This window comes from Hemiscyllium ocellatum, chromosome 20 (assembly GCF_020745735.1).
Source record: "Hemiscyllium ocellatum isolate sHemOce1 chromosome 20, sHemOce1.pat.X.cur, whole genome shotgun sequence".
Lineage (NCBI taxonomy): Eukaryota > Metazoa > Chordata > Chondrichthyes > Orectolobiformes > Hemiscylliidae > Hemiscyllium > Hemiscyllium ocellatum.
Window position 1 is genome coordinate 2,126,550 of NC_083420.1, and position 27,259 is coordinate 2,153,808.

The 27,259-nt window shown below is 42.5% G+C and overlaps 1 protein-coding gene across 3 annotated transcripts in view; it reads left to right on the forward strand.

Annotated features, from left to right (window-relative positions):
• smg1 (SMG1 nonsense mediated mRNA decay associated PI3K related kinase) overlaps positions 1-27,259 on the forward strand; it is a 169,194-nt gene that overhangs the window by 137,883 nt on the left and 4,052 nt on the right. For all 3 annotated transcript variants that reach the window (XM_060840420.1, XM_060840421.1, XM_060840422.1), the window contains exons 54-62: positions 1,260-1,729; positions 2,337-2,477; positions 3,118-3,270; positions 4,230-4,409; positions 9,196-9,423; positions 12,273-12,484; positions 18,521-18,627; positions 19,364-19,543; positions 19,913-20,019. In XM_060840420.1, the coding sequence (XP_060696403.1) occupies positions 1,260-1,729; positions 2,337-2,477; positions 3,118-3,270; positions 4,230-4,409; positions 9,196-9,423; positions 12,273-12,484; positions 18,521-18,627; positions 19,364-19,543; positions 19,913-20,019 (1,778 nt within the window). The remainder of the gene's footprint in view (positions 1-1,259; positions 1,730-2,336; positions 2,478-3,117; positions 3,271-4,229; positions 4,410-9,195; positions 9,424-12,272; positions 12,485-18,520; positions 18,628-19,363; positions 19,544-19,912; positions 20,020-27,259) is intronic.

Genomic DNA, 27,259 nt, shown 5'->3' on the forward strand with positions numbered 1-27,259 from the left:
AGGAGTCTTTCTTGGGCAACAAGAAGTGTAAATGGAGGCTGTAGACAGAGGGTTGGCTTCCATGATGATGGGGGTTGTGTGCAAAACCTTCTGTACTTCCTTATGGCCCTGAGCAGAGCAGTTACCATACCATACCATACCATACCATTCTGCATCTGGACAATATGCTTCCGATGGTACATCTGTAGAAGTTGGTGAGGGTCCTTATGGGCATGCTGAATTTCAGTTCTGAAGGGTTGTCCTTTCCCTCTGAGGTTGTACTCTCTGGTCCTACTCGTGGAAACATCATCTCCACTCAGTATTCTCTAAGTTAGAATGGATCCCCCTCATCCTTCACAACTCCATTGAGTACAGACCCAGAGTTGTCACCTGTACCTCCTATAACAAGCTCTTCATACCTGGGATTGCCAAAACTGCTCTCAATATTCCAAATGGAGGAGAAAGTGAGGTCTGCAGATGCTGGAGATCAGAGCTGAAAATGTGTTGCTGGAAAAGCGCAGCAGGTCAGGCAGCATCCAAGAAACAGGAGATTCGACGTGAAGGGCTCATGCCCGAAACATCGAATTTTCTGTTCCTTGGATGCTGCCTGACCTGCTGCGCTTTTCCAGCAACACAGTTTCAGCTCAATATTACAAATGCAGACTGACAAGAGTCTTGTATTCTAATCTTCCTGAAATGAATGCTAACATTGCATTTGCCTTCCTAACTGAATGGGCAAGTTAACCTCGAGAATCCTATTTCAGGATTTTCTTAAGTCCCTTGGTGCTTCAGATTCTGAAACCTTTTCCCCATTGAGAAAATAGTTTGTACCACTATTCTTCCTACCAAAGTGCAGACCCTCACACTTTCCCACAGTAAATGCTTTCTGCCACTTCTTTGTCCACTCTCCTGGCCTGTCCAAAGTCCTCTGCAGCCTCCCCACTTCCTCAACACAACCTGTTCCTCCACCTGTCTCTGTATCATCTGCAAACATAGCAACAACAGCCTCAGTTCCTTCTTCCAATTGATGTGTACTGTAAATTGTCCCAACATAGACCCCTAAATCCGGAAAAGGACCTCTCTCTCTCTCGCGCGCGCGCTCTCTCTCGCTCTACCCTGATTTCTGTTGGTCAGCCAATCCCCTATCCATCCCCTAGCGCCGTGGGCTCTGTCTTATTTAGCAGCCTCGCGTGTGGCACCTAAAATGTTTAACAAGTGTGTTTATTTTGAGTCGCTATGAATTCTCATTTGTAATGTGCACACTGTATTTTATTCTCCAGGGGCTATTCCTCTCGATGATCCCAGTTCGTTGAATGGTCCTGTACCAATGGTTAATGTAAAATCCATGTACAGAAGTTCCTGCTTCAGTGAAGATCAAATGGCCAAGCCAATAAAAGCTTTTACAGCAGACTTTGTAAGACAGCTTTTGATCGGCCTGCCAACCCAAGCCCTTGGCTTAACTCTTTGCAGTTACATCAGTGCTCTTGGTGTGGACATTATTGCACAGGTAGAAGCCAAAGACTTTGGTGCTGAAAGTAAGGTCTCTGTGGATGACCTTTGTAAGAAAGCAGTGGAACACAATATTCAGGTTGGCAGATTTTCGCAATTAGTTATGAACAGAGCCACTGTTCTGGCCAGCTCATATGACACTGCCTGGAAAAAGCACGACCTGGTTCGCAGGTTAGAGACTAACATTGCATCATGTAAGACCAGTTTTCAGAGGGTGCAGATACAGATTGCAATGTTTCAGGTAAGCTCTTGCTTTATGTTTTTACTCTCATTCTGTTTAAAGGCAAAGCAAAGTGTATGGAATACCCTTTGTTTGAACTGTCTCCTCTCCATCTCCCTCTCCATTTAGCAGACTCCACAGACACCAGATATGAAGAGTATTCTTCTACTGCAACAGAACAACCTGACCCTCTGAAACTTCACTGTAAAAGATTCACATTCCCATTTCTGATGTTAGGCAGCTCTCAATTTATTCTTCAAACTAACTTGAAATTTGATCCAATGTGTATGGGCAGTTCCCTATAAATCATTGTAGTGGGCAAGCAGTGAGGTAGATTCTTTTGAGAGGTGTCGAGATTGGAGCTACAGTTTCTTTTTAAGATTGAACTTATTTGATATTTATGCATTTAAAAATAATTTTTAAAAACTTCACTCTTCTTGCTGTCTTCCTTACCATTATCTTTATTGTAAGATCACTGTTAAGTACTCAGCATTAGAAATTTTTCCATACAATTGAACGTCTTGCTTAAAAATGCAGACTCGTTAACAGCAATGTTCTCTGTATGTATTTTGAATTCATATTGTGTGTAATTGATCTGTGTTGACTATATTCCATTCACTCCTAACAGTGGCAGCATGAAGATATTCTTATCAATAGAACCCAGCCTATTTCCACTGTTACACCTCCACCTCGCTCAGGCATTCTATCCAATATGAAAAAGAAACTGCATGCACTTAGTCAGCTGGAGGTTTCTGTTGCTACCGTACAGGTAAATGACTAGCTTTGTGCGACATGGGCAGGAGACCTTTCTCTAGTGTGACTGGTGCTGTCGGTCAAAGCTAACAACTGGGTAAAGTAACTATTATCCCCGTATTTTGATGGTCTATCTGGGGTGGCTGGAGATATTAACTTGTATGTGCAGGCCAATAGTGAGCCTTCAGCATTGTTGGCCATTGTTGAACTTTTGTTACACACAGATTGACATAATTGCAAATCTATTTACAATTTAGAATACATAACTCAAGCACATTGTTGAAAATCTGGTCTTTATAAATGCCATGAATTTGACACACCCAAAATCACAGTGGATTACAAAGCTGATGTCATTGGAATGCAAAAGACATCTTTTACAATGACATGGGGATTTTGTCACTTCAAGATAGAATTTCTCAAGTGAATGGCCATGGGTCAAAGCTTGCCAGGCCAGATGATGTTATCCAGGACTAGAGAATTGCGCTGTTGCCTCAATTATAGAAATTTAAATACATTTGTGTTCTTTTACTTTAAACTTTAATGATGAAATATTTGCCATTTATGTCTTTTTTTTGGTGCCTAGAAATGTGTTCATATAAAAAAAACTTAAAGTTTATCACCTAATCATTTTATTTAACAAATTTTGAATCCCACAGGAAAAGCTGGCAACTTTAGAAGCTAGTATTGAGCAGCGTTTGAAATGGGCTGGAGGAGCGAATCCTGCTTTGGCTCCTATTCTACAAGATTTTGAGGCCACTATCACTGAAAGGAGGAATATGGTCATGAAGGAAAGTCAACGAGCAAACCAAGTATGTGTAGCATTGTTCTTTATGAAAGCTAAAACCACATTTTCACTGATGTTGAGTGATTTCCATCAGCAATGCTGCTTAGATGTTCCCTATACTATAAGGAGCCATGTTTCTCAGATGTTGTTTTCTTTCCCCACTTTCAGCTCCATGTGTCTCTTGACAGATCTTCAGAAAAATTCAAAGCTAATATTTGTTTGAGCGATTTATTATCCATCCCTAATTGTTCTCAAAAAGGTGCTGGTGAAGCAGCACCTTGGGTCACTGCGGTCCAGGCAGTGTAAGTGCACCCACAGAGCTCTTTTGGGACATAATTCCAGGATGTTGACCTAATGACACTGATTGAACAGAGATATAGTTCCAATTCCAGATGGCTTTGGCTGGAAGCGGAGCGTCTTGTGCATGTGCTATCTTTGTCCTTTTAGGTGGTAGAATTTAATAGTTTGGAAGGTGCTGTTGAGGGAGTCCTGATGAGTTGCTGCATAGCATCTGGTAGTTACTACACACAGCTGTCACTGTGTGGCAGAGTGAATCAATGGTGAAGGTGTTAAATGGGGTGCTAATTAAGTGTGCTCATTCAGTGTTGGAACTGCACCCATCCAGACTGCATCACATTCCTGTCTTGTGCCTTGCTGGATGGGCTTTAGGGAGTCGGGAGGTAAGTTACTCACGGTAGGATTCCTAGCCCCTGACCTGTTTTTGTAGCCACAGTATTTATGTGGCTGGTAAAGTTCAATTTCTGGTCAGTTGTAACCTCCGAGAGGACTTCAGTGGAAGATGGTTAAATGTGCTCTCTCTGCCAATATCCAGCACTTGTGTGGCTTGAATGTTACTTGCCATTTAACAACCCGAGCCTGTGATGTAGCTTCCCAAAAGTGAACTTTTGTTTAAAAGAAGTTAATGCTTAAAAGAATCAAGGATTTTTTCTTCAGCATTGTTAACAATGTTTTCCATTTCTTCAGGTAACTTTCCTCTGTAGCACAATACTTCACTTTGAAAGTTTGCGAACCAGGACCCCAGAAGCCTTGAGTTTGGATGCAGCGTTATTTGACTTAATTAAACGGTGCCAACAGATGTGTTCGTTTGCATCACAATTTAGCAGTTCAGTCTCTGATCTTGAACTCCGCCTGCTTAAGCGCTTGGTGAGTTGAAAATAATTTTTTGTTCCAGTAACCCTGTAGTATATAACTGTGCATCTTGGCAAATGGTCAACTTTACTGAATAAAGCTTGTTGAAAGGTGGTCATGTACAGAGCCCCGTTAAGGAAAGCCACTCGCCTGGAAACTTTCTGAAGCTGCTGGTTGGTTATATTCATGAGTCTTGACAATCTTAGATGCTTTTGAGGCACATACATTAGAATTCAGATGATGATTTATGCTGTTAATATGAAATATTTAATCATGCAGCTCTCAAATGTCACAGCTTATCATAAAATTATTTTAAAGAATTTGTTGTAACTTGAGTTATTTGACATGATACATCTCTTTGCTTTATTTTTTGACTTCCCTCTGTTTCCCAACGATCGGAATGACTTTTCCATTCCGCTACCCACCAATATTTGACAGAGAGCAAGAGTTCCTGATCTGCCATTTTTCAACTAATTGTTACCATATCTTGAACAGCACATGAAGCGTAACCAGATGATCCTTTGTTTTCTCTTACCTCACCTCTACTTACTGCTTATTAGCACGATTGAGAATTTGTGTGGCTGCTTTGTGACCAAAGCAAAAATGAGGACTGCAGATACTCTGGATCAGAGTCTAGATTAGAGTGGTGCTGGAAGAGCACAGCAGGTCAGGCAGCATCCGAGGAGCAGGAAAATCGACGTTTCGGGCAAAAGCCCTTCATCAGGAATGAAAGCAGGGAGCCTCCGGGGTGGAGAGATAAATGGGAGGGGGAGGGGGAGGGGGCTGGGGCTGGGGCTGGGGGGAAGGTAGCCAAGAGTACAATAGGTGGATGGAAGTGGGGATGAAGGTGGAGCGGATAGGTGGGAAGGAAGATTGGCAGGTAGGACAGGAAACGAGGACAGTGCTGAGCTGGAAGGTTAGAACTGAGCAAAGGTGGGGGGGGGAGGGTGGAGAGAGAGAAGAATGAGGAAACTGGTGAAGTCCACATTGATGCCCTGAGGTTGAAGTGTTCCGAGGCGGAAGATGAGGCGTTCTTCCTCCAGGCGTCTGGTGGTGAGGGAGCGACGGTGGAGGAGGCCCAGGACCTGTCCTCAGCAGAGTGTGAGGGGGAGTTGAAATGTTGGGCCAAGTGGAAGTAGGGTTGATTGGTGCAGGTGTCCTGGAAATATTCCCTAAAGCGTTCTGCGAGAAGGAATGCAGACTCAAGATTTTTGTGCCAATGTCATGCAGTGACAAGAGAGGTTTTGTCAACACTGACTGTCACTCTCACTTTGCCTCCTCTTGTCCCTCCTTGGCCTCTGCAAAGCCCTTGGACAACTGCAGCATTCTCTTCCACACTTCTCATGGTGCTGCATTGCTGGATTCCATGTACAATTCCACTCTTAGCTGTCCCAGTGCAGAGCATTTCAGTCATAGCACCTCACAGTGGTTGTACCCTGAATCAGAAGTTGTCTGCTAATTTAGAAATAGTGTTCTATTTCTGGGGATAGACTGGTTACTAATGTCCGCTACAAACCCACCAACTCCCACAGTCACCTAGAATATACATCCTCACGTCCTGTATCCTGTAAAGACTCCATTCCATTTTCCCAGTCCCACTGTCTCTGTTGTATATTTTCTAATGATGATGTCAACTTTGACAAGGGGGCCTCCGAAATGTCTACCTCCTTCCTCAACCGAGGATTTTCCAGCACTGTTGATGACAGGGACCTTGACTGGGTCTGATTCAATTCCCACGCTTCTGCCTTCACCCCCTCCCACAGCAGTGATAGGGTTCCCTGGTCCTTACCTACCATCCCAACAGCATCCGCATTCAAAAGATCATTAACCACCATTTCAGCCATCTCCAGCGAGAAGCCACAATCAGACACACATTCCCCTCCCCTCCCTTGTCCACCTTCCACAGGGAGTATTCCCTCTGGGCCACTCTTCCTTCACTCCCAACAACCCCCCACAGCCCCACGGTACCTTCCTTGACAATCACCAAAAGTGTAACACCTGCCCATTTACCTCCTCCCACCTCATATCCAAGGGCCCAAACACCCCTTCTAGGTGAAACAGCACCTTCATGCAATCTTGTCTACTGTATTTGCTGCTCACAATGTGGTCTCCTCTACGCTGAGGAGACTAAGTGGGTGACTGCTTTACAGAACATCTACGTTCTTCCCACAAAAAAGACCAAGCTTCCAGTTCCCTGCCACCCTGTTCCCTGGTCAACATCTCTGTCTCAAGCTTGCTGCATTGTTCCAGTGAGGTTTAGCACAATCTGGGTGAACAGCACCTTATTTTCTGCTTGGGGGCCCTGCAGCCCTCCAGACTCAATATATAGTTCAGTAACTTTACAGCCCAGCCTCCTCCATGATGCTAGCCCTCTACCCCTTGTGATCATTGTCTGCCATTATACATTACCCATTGGCAGCCACTAACAATCTCCATTTAACATCTATTCACCCTCCTAGTCAGATCATTATCCACTCCTTTGTCTGTCCAACTGTTCTTTGTCTTTGAGCTCTATCCCTACCTATCATTTACTCCTTACCACCCCAACCTACCTTCTGCATATAAACCAACACTTTCCTAGCTACTATCAGTTCTGAGGAAGGGCACTGGACCCAAGGCGTTAACTCTGATTTCTCTTCACAGATGCTGCCAGACCTGCTGAGCTTTTTCAGCAATTTCTGTTTTTGTTCCTGATTTTACAACATACACAGTTCTTTTGGTTTTTGTTTATGAATTGTGTTTTGGATTCCAAAGTCTAAATCATTCTGTATATTGCAAATAAGAACAGCACAAGCACAGATGCTTTGCATTAGATTAAGTTCCCTACAGTGTGGAAACGGGCACTTCGGCCCAACCAGTCCACACTGACCCTTCGAAGAGTAATCCACCAAAACCCATTTCTCTCTGACTAATGCACCTAACATTATGGGCAATTTAGCATCAACAATCCACCTGACCTGCACATCTTTGGACTGTGGGAGGAAACTGGAGCACTGGAGAAAACCCATGCACACACGGGGAGAATGTGCAAACTCCACACAGACAGTCGCCTGAGGTTGGAATTGAACCTGAGGTCCCTGGTGCTATGAGACTGCAATGCTAACCACTGAGCCACCATGCTGCCCCACTTTTCATCATCTGCCTGTCTGAATTGCAGCTTTTTTGCCTGTATCCTGAAAGCAGGAAGTGGGTTAGTTGGCAATCTGTTCCACGACTTGTTCCCTGTCTCAACAGATTCTAATACTATTAATGGGAAAGAGAGAAAGGATACTTGACTTAATCTAAACTTTGGAGTTAGCACAGCTTGGTATTTATTCATCTTGTCATCTGGAAGGGAGTTGCACAAATCTTTTTGCCTTTGGGCTACACTAATTTATAACTATCTAACTTGTGGATTGAACCTGAGTTTTAAATCTATTGGATGTAGGTTTGCTGGCTGAGCTGGAAAGTTCATTTCCAGACATTTTGTCACCCTACTAGGTAACATCTTCAGTGGGCCTCAGGTGAAGCATTGCTGATGATTCCTGCTTTCTATTTATATGTTTGCGTTTCTTTGGGTTGGTGATGTAATTTCCTGTGGTAAAGTTACTTTCTGTTCCTTTTCTCAGGGGGTTGTAGATGAGGTCTAACCTGACGTGCTTGTTGATAACGTTCTGGTTGGAATGCCATTCTTCTAGGAATTCTCATGCATGTCTTTGTTTGGCTGGTCATAGGATGGATGTGTTGTCCCAGTCGAAGTGGTGTCCTTCCTCATCTGTATGTGAGGATACTAGTGAGAGAGGGTCATGTCTTTTTGTGGCTAGTTGGTGTTCATGTATCCTGGGTGGCTAGTTTTCTGCCTGTTTGTCCAATGTAGTGTTTGTTACAGTCCTTGCATGGTATTTTGTAAATGACATTAGTTTTGCTTGTTGTCTGTATAGGATCTTTCAAGTTCATTAGCTGCTGTTTTAGTGTGTTGGTGGGTTTGTGGGCTGCCTTGATGCCAAGGGGTCTGAGTAGTCAGGCAGTCATTTCTGAGATGTCTTTGATGTAGGGGATAGTGACCCCCATCTACCACCCCCTGAGAAAAGGAACAGGAAGTGACTTCACCACAGGAAATGACCTCACCAACCCAAAGAAACCCAAACACACAAATAGAACGCAGGAATTTTCAGCATTGCCTTGCCTGAGGCCCACTGAAGATGTTACCTAGTAAGCTAACGAAACGTCTGGAAATAAACCTGAACTTGAGCGACAAATCTTTTAAATCTATGCTAATTCACCTGCCTATATTCCAAATCTCTCATTCTTACCAATAATGCGATTTAGGATTTACATTGGCATAATAGTGATATGAGAATAATGCCTTCCACACCTTGCCCAGCAACATTCCAACTGATCTGATCTAGACATTGAGAGTTGATATTTGACAGCCAGTGATCTGTTCCTGGGAGCATTAATGTTGCCAATAGATACAAATTTACGAACGAAGTCAGATATAAGTTTCATGTTTCTTTGTTTCTCTGTTGCATATCCATTTAGCCCAACGAGTCCATCTCTTTATTTATCTCTACTTAATGAAACAAGCAGATAGGAATTTTTTTGGAGGTAGGATTGAAGCAACATCGTGTAATCTACCAATGCTGTCAGGCATGACTGACAGACTGATGATCTGGGGACTGAGTTTAAAATTTTGTTGCACTAATCCAGCAGCTGATTCTGGAAAGGTAGCCTCGCGCACACATAGAAATGAGATTCTCATTATCGCAATCAAATACCCAAAGCAGTTTCAATCAAGTGTGATGTTTACTATTTATTTCAGGCTACCAGTCTTGAACATCCCATAGGAAGTTCTGAATGGCTTTCCTCTGCTCACAAACAACTGACTCAAGATATGTCAACTCAGAGAGCAGTGCAGTCCGAGAAGGAGCAACAGATTGAAGCAGTTTGTGAAACAATACAGACGCTGGTGGATAATATTAAAACTGTGCTTACTGGCCATAACAAACTTTTGGCAGATGTTAAACACCTACTTAAAGCAATGGCAAAGGTAATGCCTTCATTAGTTTTTTGGGGGGATTGGCTGATATGGCTTTCAGACTTTATTTCTGCTTTTGTGGTCTACTGACTATTTTACTTGTAGTCTCCAAATCCATTTAAACTGTCAGGTTTCCCAGACAGTCTATGTTTACATTTTCCATACATTCTTAATTTTATTTTAGAAAGAATTTTGCTTTCTATTCACAAATGTTCAGAGGTCGTCTATTGATTCTGTAAGTTAATGGAAAACAAAATATACAATGAAAGGTGTGAGAAAGTAGTATATGGTTGGAGCAACCTCTTCCAAGTTGAGTACTGTAGATGTTGACAATACTATTGTTTGGAATGTTGGTTTCAAGCTTCCTTTAGAAGTGGAGGATCAACCTGTAGCAAGTGTTGGGGAAGTTCATATGGAAAAATTCTGGAACAGCCAGAATGGTTGGCTAAATCACCTTGCTGTGTAATTTGACAGTTTGATGCCACAAGGCGACCCCCGCCCTCCGTTATCTGCAGGTCCAGATACCACAGTTTCACTCATCCGTGGTTTACTGTGGTCCAAACATATAGGGAACCTTTCAGAACCAGGGATCAGGAGGCTGCCAGGAAAACATGTTTCCCATTTAAATGAATGGGATCGCTCCTATCCATGTGTACAGGGGGCTACTGTGTTCCATAACTTTGACAGTTTAGCAAGATGGTGATGTGAATCACTTGATAAATCTTGCCGTTCACTCTGTAGAGTGTTTCCTGGAGCTGATTGGTTACAGTTGGTCATGAGCCTCTATTTCAAGTGACTAAACCATCCACCTTTCCAGGAGGGATGTTGATCTACTCACAAACGAATTGAGGTTTCTGCATATGTAAATGAGTAAACATCTGTTTGCCCAAGTGAGACACAGAACATGCACATGAAATTAGACCAGAGTTCAGTCAGGCTAACCAGGTTTTCATCTCTTGAAGAATTAATGGAGAAGATACATCTGCTTGCTTGGGGGAGACCCAATGAAGCAGTGTGCCTAACCAGGCACTTAACCTTCAAGCCTTCCCTACAAGTGTCCAAAATGTAGCCAGTCAGCAGCTCCTCAGTGCCCCCAATAAGAGTGCCGGTTGCTGGCAGCACTGCTGTTAGCCAATTGTGGAAAGGCCCCAAGCACAGCTGAGTGATGGTGCAGCAGAGGTGGCAAGGCAAGGATGGCTGTCAGTGACCATCCTCCTGCCTAATCCCGGTTCCCCAATCGGCTATAGAGTCCCTGATGGGGAGGTTCCCACCCCCAACAGGTTTTGCTGGGCTACCTTCTGAGACTCAGATTATACAGTACAGAACATACCCTTCAGTCCATTGAGTCTGAACTAAAAATAGAATAGTTCTTATACTAGCCCCACTTTTTCACACTAGGCTGAGACCTGTGTGCCCTACTTTTAACCATCCGAGTTACCAATACATTGTGGTGGCCTCATATGCCTATCAGCGGATCATTAATGAGCCTGACTGCATCCTCTCCTCAGTGGAAGCTGACACAAGACCTCTCACAGTTAAGTGGGCCCAATTGCAGTCTCTTCCATGCATTACATCCAGTCCTTAATGTTTGGTAATATACAAAAATTAAACTGGTCACTTAAACTTTTAACTCTCTTCCAAGCACCTCAACCTTAACTCATAATTACATGTAAGATCACATTTGGAAATGGTCTGAATTTGTTTCCTCAAGACAGCTTTTGTATGTGTTCTCAGATGCACTAAGTGAAAGTTAATCTTTTATTATTTAAACATTGCATGTGAATTTGTAGTAGTAATTGAAGTTTTTGTTTTTTCTGTAGAGCAAATTTCTGATCTAAATTATTGCTATTGATGTTTAACCTGTATTTATACTTAATTTGATCAAGGTTTTAATTCTGAGACTGTTTTGGGATTGTGACAGTGATAACAGCTGGTTTTCAGATTTAGTTTGCACACAGTGGCCAAAATGTGCACACTTTGCATTCTCACTCACATCTTGTGTATGAATAGGTAAATCCAGATTAAGCAGTTAGGTTTCCAGCAAATTCCAAAAGGCAGTTTTGGAATGTTTTAAATGCAGAGAAATGACCTGATCTAGGTCAGCGTTTGACTTAAGCTTGTGGAACATACTGAACCAAGTAGAAAGTGAGATTGTTCCAAAGAAGTTTTAAAAATATTAATCAAAATGTCTCTGAAGAAACTTGGGCAGAAGAACCGAAGATTTAGATAACTTCCTTGTCAAACTAACTTGGTCAAATGTAGGCTGAGTCTGTGTTGTAAATGTTCAAAATTGCAGTGATACAAATGTCCTGTTAACAGCTGAACTGCCGCATAGTTCAATACATCAGAGTTTCCATGACAGAAAAGTAGAATTTGTCATTCTGTAAGTTCATACCTTGGTGTCAGCTATGACCACATTGTCCCCAACAGTCATTCTAATCTGCAAAGAAGACTGACAGTTTTGTGTTAATGGGTTCTTCTCTCCATGAACTGGACTAAGTGTTACTAAAGCTAATTCCACATTCCAGACTTTTGGCTCATATAGAAAGGAGAATTTAGTTCATTTTGTCCTGATTTAAAAGTGCTTTCACCTCGGATGCCCACTGCGTGCAAACTAACTTTGGCCATCTATGTCTTGGTTTTCTGTCTTTTTAAAATAACTTTCTGTACATTGACAGTATCCATTGACTTTCTCAGTATCTAAGCACACTAGTTTTCTGAAGTGATCAGTCATTGCAATCATTTGGTCAAATGTTTTCTGTTGCAAAAATAAATGGAACTGGCAGCAAATATATTTAATGTGGGGAAACTCTCGTGAAAAGAAAATAATGTTTTCTCATTTTTTTGGCACCTATTAAAAGGATGAAGAAGCAGCTCTAGGAGACAATGAAGATGTTCCCTATGAGGACAGTGTGCGTCAGTTTTTAGCTGAATACAAGTCTTGGCAGGATAACATCCAAACTGTGCTGTTCACAATAGTGCAGGCTATGGGACAGCTCAGAAGTCAGGAACATGTTGAAATGCTGCAGGAGATTACACCAACTCTAAAGGAAATGAAATCTCAGAGCCTAAAGTAAGGAAGATACTAAAATTATAATAAGTTATACAACTTGTTTGGCACTTTGGTTTGACCAATCTCCAGTAAAACTTGAAAGACAATGTCTTTTGATACCAGTCATAAATGTGCAGTTAGCAGTTGAAGCATGCTATTTTTCTGAGAGTATACATGAAATTAGGACCAAACGTTAACCATTTGTATATTGCTTTTCACAGACCATTGTCTTGATCCTAATTTGCATTTATTTATATTAGGGTGAAATAATAATGAATTTGTAAGCACTTTATTTTGCTTTTTAAAACTTGCATAATTTATTCACCACTGGGCAATCGTGCCACCTTGCTTTCCATTTCCCCTCTCTCTTTGTTTGTAGTACGTAGCTGATTTGTTTAAGTTCGTGTCCTATTAAATATTTTTGCACGGCTCAGTGCAAGTGATATTTTCAAACAGCTTGTGTACAGCCTGTGCAGGAACTTTTCATTTACTACTTGGGTGTGCAGCTTACTGAAATCCATTTACCTCGTCTCTTGAATAACGTTAAATGTTGCAGTAATATATTATCTAATTTAGTGTTCTAAAATTTGAAATTGATGTGACTCAGTTAATGTTTTAATTGTAATTTTAAAACTTAGAACATTACAGCTCGGTATAGGCTGTTCAGTTGTCGATGTTTTGCCACCCTGTGAAAATAATCTGAAATCCATCTAACCTACACTATTCCATTCTCGTCGGTATGCCTATCCAATGACCATTTAAATGCCCATAAAGTTTGCGAGTCTACTACGGTGCAGATAGTGTTCCATGTCCCTACTACTGAGTAAAGAAACTGCCTCTGACATCTGTCTTATGTCTATCCTCAATTTGAAGCTATGCCCCCTCATGCCATCCATCACCAGGCTCTCACTGTCCTCCCGATATAACCCTCTTATTGTTTTGTATGTCTCCATTAAGTCGCTTCTCAGCGAGTCCCTCAGCCTTTCCTTGTAAGACCTTGCCTCCAAACCAAGCAACATTTGAGTAAATCTCTGAACTCTTTCCAAAGCTTCCACACCCTTCCTATAATGAAGTGACCAGAACTGTACGCAATACTCCAAGTGCGGCCACACCAGAGTTTTGTACAGCTGCAGCATGACCTCATGGTTCTGAAACTGTCCCTCTACTAAGCAAAGCTAACACACCGTATGCCGCTATAACCCTGTCAACCTAGGTGGCAACTTTCACTATCTATGTACTTGGATACAGGGATCTCTCTGCTCATCCACGCTACCAAGAATCTTACCGTTAGCCCAGTACTTTTTTTTCCTGTTACTCCTTCCAAAGTGAATCACCTCACACATTTCCACATTAAACTCCACTTTCCACCCCTCAGCCCAGCTCTGCAGCTTATTATGTCCCTCTGTAACCTACAACATCCTTCAGCACTGTCCACAATTCCACTGACCTTAGTGTCTGCAAATTTACAAACCATCCTTCTACACCCTCATCCAGGTCATTTATAAAAAATGGCAAACAGCATAAAACACAGAAAAGTATAGCACAGAGCAGGCCCTTCGGCCCACAATGTTGTGCCAAGGATTATTCCTAATCTAAAATAAAATAACCTAACCATCGCACCCTCAATACACTGCTATCCATGTGCATGTCCAGCAGTCGCTTAAATGTCCCTAAGGATTCTGCTTCCACCACCACTGCTGGCATTGGATTTCATGCATTCTCTGCGTAATGAACCTTCCTGTGAGGTCGTCTCTATATCTTCCTCCTCAGTCCATTTCTGAGCTCCTTTCTAGCAAGCCTGTAATCCTCTAAAGCTGTGCTAGATCCTTGCTTCCTCCACCTTACGTAAGCTGCCTTCTTCCTTTTGACAAGAAGCTCCTCTGTTCTCGTCATCCAAAGCTCCTTAATCTTACCCCTTCTTACCTGTCTCAGAGGAACAAATTTGTGCATCACTCACAACAACTGTTCCTTAAATAGCCTCCACATGTCTGCTGTGCCCTTTCTGTGGAACAATCGCTCCCAGTCTGTAATTCCCAGATTATGATAGTGTCATAATTTCCTTTTCCCCAATTAAATATCTTCCCTTGGTAACTGCTCCTTTCCCTCTCCAAGGCTATGATAAATGTGAGGCAGTTGTGATCACCTGTCACCAATGTGCTCTCCCACAGCGAGATCTGACACCTGTCCTGGCTCAATGCTGAGCACCAAATCCAAAATGGCCTCTCCCCTCGTTGGTCTGTCTACATACTGAGTAAGGAAACCCTCCTGAACACACCTGACAAAAACAGCCCCATCCAAACCATCTGCACTAAGGAGGTTCCAGTCAATATTGGGAAAGTTTGAAGTCACCCATAACAACAACCCTGCTACATCCTGCATTTTTTCCAAAATCTGCTGGCTTATGAGTTCTTCAATCTCCATACTGCTATTAGGGGGTCTGTAGAAAACCCCCAATGAGGTGTGGCCCCAAAGCAAATCATTGTGGGACACCACTGGTAACTGAACTCCAGGATGGACATTTCCCATCAACCACCATCCCGTGTCTCCTGTCAGCTATCTAATTTCTGATCCAAACTGCTAAATCAACCTCAATCCCAAGTCTCTGTAATTTGTGCAATAGCCTACCATGGGCAACCTTATTAAATGCCTTACTGAAATCCATCAACACACACCAACGTCTTTACCCTCATCCACTTGTTTGGTCACCTTCTCCAAGAACTCAATAAGGTTTGTGAGGCACAACCTACCCTTCATGAAACAGTGTGGATTATCCCTAATCAACTTATTCCTGGCGAGATGATTCTAAATTCTATCTCTTTTAACCTTCTCCAACACTTGACCGACAAGCGAATTAAGGCTCGCTGATCTATAATTTCCAGGGTGTCTCTACTCCCCTTCTTGAACAAGGGAACAACATTTGCTATCCTCCAGTCTTCTGACACTATTCCTGCAGACAATACCGATATAAAGATCAAAGCCAAAGGCTCTGCAATCTCCTCCCTGATTTCCCAGAGAATTTTAGGATAAATCCCATCAGGCCATAGGGACTTAGAAATTTGGAAAGTGTGAAAATAGCTAACAGCACCTCCTTGTCAACCTCAATCCCACCTAGCCTAGTAGCCGGTTTCTCAGTATTTGCCTCAGTAACATTGTCTTTTTCCAGTCTGAAAATTGACAAAAATGTTCAATTATGGCTTTCCCTATCTCTTCTGACTCCATGCATAACTTCCCACTCCTGTCCTCGATTGGCCCTAATCTTACTGTTGTCATTCTTTTATCCCTTATATACCTGTAGAAAGCTTTAGGGTTTTCCCTGACTCTATTCGCCAACAACTTCTCATGTCCCTCCTTGCTCGTCTTAGCTCTCTCTTTAGGACTTTACTGGCTACCTTGTAACTCTCAGTTGCACTGACTGAGCCTTCACATCCCATTCTAACGTAAGCCGCCTTCTTCCTGTTGCCAAGGGATTCAACTTCTTTAGTAAACCACAGCTCCTGCGCTCGACACCTTCCTCTCTGCCTGGCAGGTACACACTTAGCAAGGACACGCAGTAGCTGTTCCTTGAATAAACTCCACATTTCTATTGTGCCCATTCCCTGCAGTTTCCTTCCCCATCCTATGCATCCTAAATCTTGTCTAATTGCATCATAATTGCCTTTCCCCCAGCTGTAGCTCTTGCCCTGCAGTATATACCTATCCCTTTCCATCACTAAAGCCCTAAACATAACTGAATTGTGGTTGCTATCACCAAAGTGCTCACCCACCTCCAATTCTAACACCTGGCTGGGTTCACTACCCAGTACCAAATCCAATGTGGCTTTGCTGAAAATGTGTTGCTGGAAAAGCGCAGCAGGTCAGGCAGCATCCAAGGAACAGGAAATTCAACGTTTCGGGCATAAGCCCTTCATCAGGAAGGGCTTATGCCCGAAACGTTGAATTTCCTGTTCCTTGGATGCTGCCTGACCTGCTGCGCTTTTCCAGCAACACATTTTCAGCTCTGATCTCCAGCATCTGCAGACCTCACTTTCTCCCCAATGTGGCTTCGCCCCTTGTTGGCCTATCTACGTACAGTGTCAGGAAACCCTCCTGGACACATTGCACACAAACTGACTCGTCTAAAGTATTTGAACTATAGCATTCCCAGTCAATATTTGAGAAGTTGAAGTCCCCTATAACAACTGCCCTGTTGCTCTTGCTCCTAATGAGAATCCTCTTTGCTATCCTTTCCTCTACATCTCTGGGACTATTCAGAGTCCTATAGAAAACCCCCAACAGGGTAACCTCTCCTTTCCTGTTTCTATTCTCAACTCATAGTACCTCAGTTGACAAGTCCTCAAATGTCCTTTCTGCAACCATTAATACTACCTCAGTGGATGAGTCCTCAAACACACTCTGCACCTGTAATACTGTCCTTCACTAATAGTGCCATACCATTTTCTCTGTTCTTACTGAAACATCTAAATCCCATAACTTGCATCAACCATTCCTGTCCCTGCTCTACCCATGTCTCTGAAATGGCCACAACATCAAAATCCTAGGTCCCGACCCATGCTGCAAGTTCACCCACCTTATTCTGGATGCCCCTGGCATTGCAATAGACAGGAGGCTCCAGAGCACTGATGATGTCGCCTAGCCAGGGGACGAAACGTTTGCAACAAAAACTTCCAGCTCGGCGAACAGAACCACAACATAGACACCCTTCAAATCAACCTTTTGCTTGCCAGTGCCTCCTTATGACCCTGAAACCTTATTTCAGACCTCCCTACACTCAATCTCCTCTATATTTGAACGGCAATTTAGGGTCCCATCCCCTTCCTGAATGAGTTTAAACCCACCTGAAGAGCATTAGCAAACTCCACCCCCCCCCCCCCCCCCCCCACCTGCCCGCCTCCTCCTCCTCTCTCCCCCTCCCTAAAATGCTAAATCACTGGTGTCAGCACCATCCTCACTCAGACCTTTCTGAATTAAAACAACCACATCCATTGGGAGTGGGTAAATAGGAATTGTTGGCTTGCTGTCCACACTGTTGTATCCATCAATTTTAATGGATAGAAATTTGTGGAGAGAGAAGATCCTATTTGTGGCTGGATTGCTGCCAGGAAGCACAGTTCATAAAAGCTTTTCACAGCAAGATAATCCAATTCAGAGTCTATGAGGATTTGAACCTGTAACCTTCAATCTGCCTGAGAAATGAGCATTTTTAGAAAATGCATCAATTCATTGTCTGTTGTAATGACCTTTTATCATGTCATCTAATTATTTGGGACCTACCACTATCCACTGGCTCGTGGATAAATGAACCTTTGTCATCTGGCACTTAAACCACATTGGTCAAGAAGGCTTTGTCCTTTGGTCCCTTATCTGTGTGCAGTTAGTTACTGGTGATGGTCTCAGTATTCGCTTCCATTATCTCAGGTGGTGAGAGGCTGGTAGGAAAAATGTACTAGAGCAGTCATCAGATGAAGACCGGATTCTGCATAGCTACAAACTCCGCTCCCTGCTTTGCTGGTGCTCTGTTTAGCCTGATATGAGCACGGGGCAATTGTACTGTTTGCCACTAGAATTAATTCCCCATGTGCCTTCAGCAGGAGAGAAAAGAGCAGGAGATAGAAAAAGAAGCAGCATCTGATCACCAGTTTTTACACACCCCGTGCTTTATTCACAAATTACAAGCAGGACTGTGAATAACCATCTACAGGTGTTCTTTGATAACATGAATTCACTAACACGATTGACGAATTGAGGATATCATTTCTAAAGCACAAACTTTTAAAATGTGTGTTGACTGTAACACAGTTACATTGCCAGCACTTTCAGGGCAGTTTCTAAAGGGCGAGTGTTCTATAACATGGGGTGGCACAAGAACACAACCATTGTGTTATAGAAGAGCTACCTGCATTTCATTAACCCCAATTCATGTAGCCTGAGTTTAAATTTACAGTTCACTAGTCTCTGAGGAAAGTATATGCTAGTTCACCAATAGTTGTGATATTCAGCTGATTTCTATCTCTTACAATTGAAAACAAGGCAATTGTAACTTTTGTCCTTGCCTTTCAGTGTCTACAATGATCTTGTCAGCTTTGCATCTCCACTAGTCACAGATAAATCTAACGAATGTTCAAGCCCGACTTCTGTCTCTGCCTTTCAGCCCAGTTTTGCAGCAGGTAAACATTCATGTTCAACTTCGCATTGAATTTTCAACCTTCACTTGCTACTCCCCTGAAGTAGTGCTGACTGTAATATCAAGAAGTCCTTGAAACTTATAACATGTATTTATTACATAGTAAATGATTAACCATAAATTTCTTGTGGTATAAATAGTTTTGTTCATTTGAAATTGATGCTCTAGTATTTGTCTGGAAGAGTGCAGGATGAAAAACTTTGCATGCACTATTCGGTCATGACACACACTTTCAAATAGACTAATGGATTTGTATTGTTCAAACAGAATAGTAGCAGAAGTAAGCCATTCGGCCCATCAGGTCTGTTCCCCCGTTCAATATGTCACAGCTGATTATTCAATTCAGTACGCTGTCTACTTTATATCCTTTGACCCCTTTTAGTCTGAAGATCTAGGTTTACTTATTGAAATTCTTCAATACAGAAAGAGGAATGATTCTTAACTCTCTTATCACAACTGCCTGAGGGAATTTGCCAACTTTTGAATTTGAGTTTTATTGTTGATTAGGTGCCTCGTTGTGACTGCACAAGTTCACTCATCTCTTCCTGCAGGTTTTGAGTACAATTTTTATTGCATTAGAACACTGGTCTTGGAGTACTGTGTTTAATCCACTTTGCTGTCCTCTTTCTCAAAATAGAATTTTTTTTCTTTTAATCCATTACTTCCTATAAATAAAGCAGGCAATTGCTTTAAGTACCCAACATCGTTTGTTTCTGCAGCAGTTCGCAGCAGTACAACTCAAAAGACACAACCAGAAGTGATGTCACAGAATGCACGGAAGATGGCTCAGAGAAACCTCGCTGCTTCAGCAAATACTCCCCCAGGAACATCCTTAGGGCTGGCAAAGAATGTTGCTCCAAGTCCTAAGAAGGCAGCCAGAGATCCCAAGACTGGGAAAGGTAGGTTTCCTTTCACAAATAGATTGATGTCATTTCCAACCTGAACCCTGACCTTACTGCTCCAAAGACTTTTGGAATATAAAGAGACTGTTGTACTTTTTGTGTATGTCCTGAAAGTATAATGTTGCTGGTTCTGGGAATATGAAATGAAAAAAACCAAGCTGCTGGAAATACTCAGCCACTCTGGCCTCACCTATGGAAAGTGAAACATGTTTGTTATTTTAGATTGACCTATTGAAAGACTTTTTCTTTCAGTTGATGTCTGATCTGTGCATTTTCTGTTTGCCTTTTTATTAACTATTGTACTTGCTAAGATGTCTAATTTAAAGCAAAATAGAAGGTACAAGTTTTATCATCTTTGTATTTTAGCCGTTCAGGAAAGGAATTCCTACGCTGTCAGTGTGTGGAAAAGAGTGAAGGCCAAGTTGGAAGGTAGAGATGTGGATCCCAACAGGAGAATGACTGTTGCTGAACAGGTACAACATTGTCACGGCATATTTGTCTCTTTAATGATATGTCTCTGATAGGAAACCCAAAGTATAACATCTGCTGTTTTTGTATGTAAATAGGATATTGTGGTGGTGACAAAGTTTTGTTCAAGATCTAGATTGCAAGGAGGTTTGTCATTATGGGAAAGAGCAATTGGTGTTGAGAGGGAGAGTGTTCCAGAGCATTGTGCTATTTCAGCAGACAGCCCAGCTGTCAATAGTGAAAAGGAGGGGCTGTGTCAGAGCCAAAGGTGGAGGATTGAATTTCACTATTGTGGTTCTGGTTGCGAGCTGGGAATTTGTGTTGCAGACGTTTCGTCCCCTGTCTAGGTGACATCCTCAGTGCTTGGGAGCCTCCTGTGAAGCGCTCCTGTGATCTTTCCTCCGGCATACGTTTTGTGTGTACAAACTCCCATGCAAGGACTGCACAAAACACTACACAGGACAAACAGGAAGACAGCTAACGATCCGCATCCATGAAAACCAACTAGCCACGAAACGACACGACCAGCTATCTTTAGTAGCCACACACTCAGATGACAAGCAACATGAATTCAACTGGGACAACACTACTATTATAGGACAAGCCAAACAGAGAACAGCCAGGGAATTCCTATCAACAAACACATCGACCTGGACCCAATATACCGACCGCTGCAGCGGACAGCTGGAACTGACAACCGGAAGTGGCAGATTCAAACCACTACAAATGCCAGAGGAAAGATCACAGAAGTGCTTCACAGGAGGCTCCCAAGCACTGAGGATGTCAACTAGACAGGGGACAAAACGTCTGCAACACAAACACAACAACGAGCACCCAAGCTACAAATCTTCTCACAAACCTTGAATTGAATTTCACATTAGAAGAAGAGGTTCAGCACTGGGATGGTTTAGGTTGAGGAGGGAAGGATGAATGAAAACATGATGGTCACATAGTGACAGGGATGTGATGCTGAGCAGGCAGTGCTGCAGTGGGACAGTGTGTCAGAGGTTGGCAAAGAGGGCAAGTGAGGAAACTGAGACAGAGTCATTTGGGTCATGCAGCATTGAATCAGACCCTTTTGGTCCAACCAATGCATGCTTAACATAATACCCAACTCCACTTTCCCCAGCTGCCTGCTCTTAGCTCATATCCCTCATTCCTAATGAAGGGCTTTTGCCCGAAATGTTGTTTTTCCTGCTCCTCGGATGCTGCCTGACCTATGCTTTTCCAGCACCCCACACTCGACTCTAATCTCCACCATCTGCCTCACTTTAGCCTCAGATCCCTCCAAATCTTTCCTATTCATGTACTTCTCCAAATATCTTTTAAACTTTGTGTACTCGCAACCACCACTTTCTCAGGAAGTTTATTCCACACAAACCACTTTGTTTAAAAAAGAATTTGCCTCTTAGTTTTTTTAAGTCTCTCTCCTGTCACCTTAAAATGTTTAAGTAATAGTTGCAATGTAAAAGTGAAGGCTGGTGAAATGAAACTGAAATTAATAATTTTACAATGATTGGTCATTTAAGCGGGCATTGGATAGGCATTTGGAAGTTATTGGGCTAGTATAGGTTAGGTAGGATTCGGTCGGCGCAACATCGAGGGCCGAAGGGCCTGTACTGTGCTGTATCCTTCTATGTTCTATGTTCTATGATATTTGATCAATTCTGGATTGAACAAAACACCCAAGCATTATCTGGTACAATCATAAGCATACATATTTGAAGTAGGCTATACAACCCTTTGAGTCTAGAGTAGAGTGGTGCTGGAAAAGCACAGCAGGTCAGGCAGCATCCGAGAAGCAAGAAAATTGATGTTTCGGGAAAAAGCCCTTCAGAAATATACAACCCTTTGCGTTTGTTCTGCCATTCAATAAGACTGTGGCTAATGGCCTCAACTCCACCTCCCTGCCTACCCTGGTAACCTTTTAGTCCCACTCCACCTTAGAAATATTCCATGGCCTAGCTTTGATTTTCTAAGGAAGTGTGTTCCATAAATTCTCAACCCTTCCAGAGGAAAAAGTTTCTTCACCTTGATCTTAAACGGGAGGTCCCTTATTTTTAAACTGTGTCCCCTTGTTATCTTTCCCACAAAAGAAGCCATTGTTTCATCATCTGTGTTCCCAACAGGATCCTATAGATTCCAGTAAGACTCGCCTTGTTCTGAGGTCTGCTGGATACCAGCCCAATCTCTCCAATCTCCCTCCTTAACATGGCTCTTACCCTCACCCCAATGCAGCCATAAGTTGAATGAACCTTCTCTTTGCTTTTTTTGCAATGATGTCCTTATCTTAAATAACAAATCCAGATCTGTACCCAGTACCCAAGCTGTACCACCCATGCCCTGTTTAACTGTACAGTCTCTACTTTTCCATTCCATTTCTCTTGCAGTAAGCAGCAACCTTCCATTGGTCTTCCCAATTACTTGCTGAATTTCCAAGCTTGCTCCCTGTTGGGTCGTCAGATTGGAGAGCAGCAAGATGACCATGGAACCAGAGTTATTATTTTAAGAGGTGACACAATGGCTTGCTTTCTGTTGTTGAACTGGAGAAACCTTAAGCTGACCTAAAGTTTGTCAGAAGATGGTGCAGTGTTGAGCTGAGCATCATAAGAATATAGAACAGTAGCTAACATTGATGTATTGATGGATGCTGTCACTGAGGAGCAGAGTATTGTTGGAAAGCTGAAGGCACAGCCTTGGAGTCTCGAAGTGACCATGTCAGAGACTAAAAGCTGTTTTTAGGAGATTTTGCTGGCTTCAGTGGATCAGGTAGGTGCGGCCCCACCCAGAGCTGTACTGTGAAACAGAGGATCTCGGATGTACAGGCTGGTCTCTATTAATTTAGAGATATCTGCTAACTTGTGTGTTCTTAAGTATGAATTACTTCATTTTGCAGTCCTCAAGCTGGGTGCATATTGTGAAGCAAGGCAAATCTGTCTCACATCTTTCACACAAGTTGAGCATTAGACATCCCAAATGCATATTGCTTTTCCAAGTTGTAAATGTGGCATGATGTCAAATGCATCAGAGGCCAGTTTAGAGATAGGACAAATGCTGGACTTCATTTGTAAGTAATTGTTGTTGTGTTGGCTTCTACCAAACCTGGGTTCAACTGATTCCACCGTGAGTGTGCACCCAATAGATGGATTCCACCGTGAGTGTGCCACCAACGGAGAGACTTCACACCGAGTGTGCCTGGAGACTGCAGCCATTTCAGGAAGGAAGCTCACCACCTCAAGCAGTGAGGATGGGCAGTAAAAAGCTGGCTCAGGCAGCAATACCCACATTCGGTGATTTTGTTTTTAAAAAAGCAGCCAGATAAAGGCAAATGGCCAAAAATTGTGTCCAAGAAGGATTTTACGGAGTGTGTTGATATGCAAAGCAAACGATCGAGCGGTTTAGGGAGGAATTCCTTTTTCAAATAAAAAGTGGTAAACTAGCAGATAACAAAAGATTCTTGTACTAAGATAAGTAATTGGCAAGGATGGATCATTAAGATAGGGAAACTGCAGCATCATTGAGGATGGTAGCCAGCAGTAGTGATACTGAAGGGCTTATGCTCGAAACGTCGAATTCTCTATTCCTGAGATGCTGCCTGGCCTGCTGTGCTTTGACCAGCAACACATTTTCAGTCACAATCCAGATGCCTGGAATAATGATCTGGAAATATGGATACTTGATCCCACACATCACAAACTTTGCCATTAAAAACTCACCTAGTTCACTAATGTCCTTCAGGAAAGAAATTCCATCATCTGTACCTGGGCTAATTACAGTAAGTATCGGTTGCTTAATGTTTCTCTGAAATGGCTTGACAAACCACTGGGTTGTATCACATTGTTACAAAGAAAGGCACGGAGTACCTAGGCAGCATGGTGCAGCAGTTCACATAGGCAGCTGGTCACCATCCTGTGGATGGCAGTTAGGGATAAGTGCTAACATTGCCTTGCAATTCATGTTACAAGAATCAATAAGAATTCAAGTTACCAAGTGGCAGCTCATCAATTTATTTGAAACAGCAGTAGTTTAATAATCAGCAGAATTGTTTTCTGCATAGATCTTCAGTATGACTATGAGCAGTGTAATTTGAAATTGCAAATTACGTTTGGCATGCAACACTGTCTCTATCAGTAGCAAGTTCTAAATTTCCTTGTTAAAAATCACAACAACAGGTTTATTTGGAAGCACTAGCTCTCAGAGCGCCGCTCCTTTGTCAGGTGGATGAAGAAGCAGCACTCCAGAAGCTAGTGCTTCCAAATGAATGTGTTGGACTATAACTTGGTGGTGTGTGATTTTTAACAAGGAAATTTGGAAGTCCAGCATTTGTTCTATCTCTAAACTGATCTCTGATGCATTTGACATCATTGTCATATTTACAACTTTGAAAGGCAATATCCATTTGGGATGCCTAATGTTCAACTTGTGTGAAAGATGTGTGACATATTTGTCATGCTTCACAATATTCACCCAGCTTGTGAGGACTGCAAAATGAAGTAACTTCCCAGTTAAGAACACACAAGTTAGCAGATGTCTCTTTAAACTGATTGAGACCAGCCATCCCACTGTTTATCAGAGGCTCTCTGTTTCACAGCACAGCCCTAGGCGGGGCCACACCTACCTGAAATGAACCTGTTGGACTATAACCTGGAGTTGTGCAATTTTTAACTTTGTACACCCCAGTCCAACACCGGTATCTCTAAATCATAAATTTCCTTGACCTGTGATCTCATTTAGGATCCGGTAATCTGGTTGCTGTATCATATCTGCTAAATTCTTCTTCAATCCACAGTCTCCACACACAAACTTAATGTGACAGGGCATAGGTTCCCCAGAGTTTGTCTACACATGAAAATGCCAGTATTGCAGACTGAACTATACTATTTTTCTTAATTCAGCATGTGTCTCCTGACACTCCCACGGGTCTGAGTTAGCTTTGTGTGATGAGCATCCTGAGAGGATTGTACCAGACTGTCCTTTACAAGAAAGCGAGGAACAAAAGAAATTCTTTGCAATGTAATAAATACAGTAGCAATGATAAATGCTGTTATCCATTTGCAGTAATGTAAAAAGGAAATCCTGTGGAAAGCCAAGCTGATCTGAATCTGACCATGAACCAGGATACTGGAGATTTGAAATAAAAACTGAAATTGCTGGAGAAACTCAGCAGGTTTGGCAGCCTATGGGAAGAAGGCAGAGTTAACATTTCGAGGCTGGTGACTCGTCATCAGAATGCTGAATTAAGAAAAGATTCACTCCAATCTGCAGTCCTGTCATTTTAATGTGGAGACAAACTCTGGGGACCCCATGCCCTGTTAAATTAAGCTTGAGTGTGGAGAATGGGGATTGAAGAAGAATTTAGGAGGTATGATACAACAAGCAGCAAATTATTTGCTGTAAATGAGATCACGGCCTAAGGAAATTCAGTTAAAAATCTCACAACACCAAGTTATAGTCCAACAGGTTTACTTGGAAGCACTAGCTTTCAGACCTAGTTACCTGATGAAGGAGCAGCACTTTGAAAGCTAGTACTTCCAAATAGACCTGTTGGACTATAACCTGGTGTTGTGATTTTTAATTTTGTTCACCCCAATCCAACATTGGCAGCTCCATATTAAGGAAATTCAGATCTCACTGCTGATAGAGACAGCGTTACATACCAAACTTAATTTGAGATTTAAAATTGCATTGATCATAGTCATACTGTGAGGATCCATGCAGAAAACAGATGATTACACTGATTATTAAACCATTGCTGTTTCAACAAAACCATTTTCACTCTTGCAAGATAACCTGTACTTTCTGGTGGATGTAGTAGACCTGAAACATTAACTGTGCTTTCTTCCCAGAGATGCTGCTGTTTCTGTTATGAAACTAATCATGGTTGGCTTGCAATTAGAATTATAATAGTGCTCCTTTTTGTGTTTTTAATGACAAAACAAACTGTCTCTATGTTTGGATAAACATATTTTCATGTTTGAAATACTGTGCGATATGCAATTCTTAAGATACCTAATGCTCCATTATTTTGCAAAATGGTTTGTGCCAACCACAATAGCGCACCTTGCCAAATTTGTGTCGGTTCACAATATTCGCCTATTGCTGTTGAAGCTGGGTTATTCGAGGCTGGGATTTTTAATCAGTAAGGAAATCAAAGGTTACAGTGAAAAGGTAGGTGAGTGGCGTTGAGGTTTATCAGATCCAGCCATGATTTTGTTAAATGGTAGAGCAGACTGGATGGGCTACATGGCTTACTCCTGCTCCAATGTCTTCTAGCCTAATGCTCCAGTGTGCCACGCTGTGAACGGTCAGGGTAACTGTCATGTAGGGGATGATCGAGCTTGGAGCCCTTTTGGTTTTGTACAACTGGAGGAAACCTGACTAGAGAGATTCAAACATGGAGTTCTGGGAAAGATTCAAACATGGAGTTCTGGGAACGATGGAGCAGGTTTGGGAAACAACAATGCAGGTTCAAGAACTTTGGAAAATTAAGGAAGGTTGGAGATAGAATGGAGTTTGCCAACACGGAGGTGGTCAAGGGTTGGTATTTTCAGGACCAAGGTGATGACAGCAGATTTAAAGGAGAGAGAGAGACAAAAACAACAGCAGAAGAAAGCAAAGCAATCCCAATGTCTGCTAACATTGGAATTAATAAGATCATGAGAACAGGAGGTAGACTTCATGGAAAGGTGAGTACGGAACGAGGGGATATGGGAGAAAGCTGAGAAAGATACAAGTTCAGAAAATAGTGAAGAGTATTGGCCAGGTGAGCTAGTGGAAGGTGTAACATGCCAGCAGATCACATCGCCTTGATCTTGGTGACAAAGACATCCATTTGCTATTGAAGGGGCGAGGAGTTTAAGACTGCAGTGGTGAAATGAAGTTAGAGATTATCTGTGTATCCCAAAATGATCTTGTATGGGTGATTGGTTTTACCAACATAGAGCGGGCCATATTCGGTTTGTAGTCCAGGGAGATTCACCAATAAGACCGTAATACATCAGCAGAAATTAGGCCATTCAGCCCATCGAGTCTGCTCCGCCACTCAATCATGGCTGATAGGTTTCTCACCCCATTCTCCCCATAACCCTTGATCCCCTTGAACCTATCTATCTCTATCTTAAATATACTCTGTGACCTGGCCTCCACAGCCTTCTGTGGCAATGAATTCCATAGATTCCCCATTCTCTGGCTGAAGCTGTTTCTCCTTATCTCTGTTCTAACGGGTCTTCCCTTTACTCCAAGGAT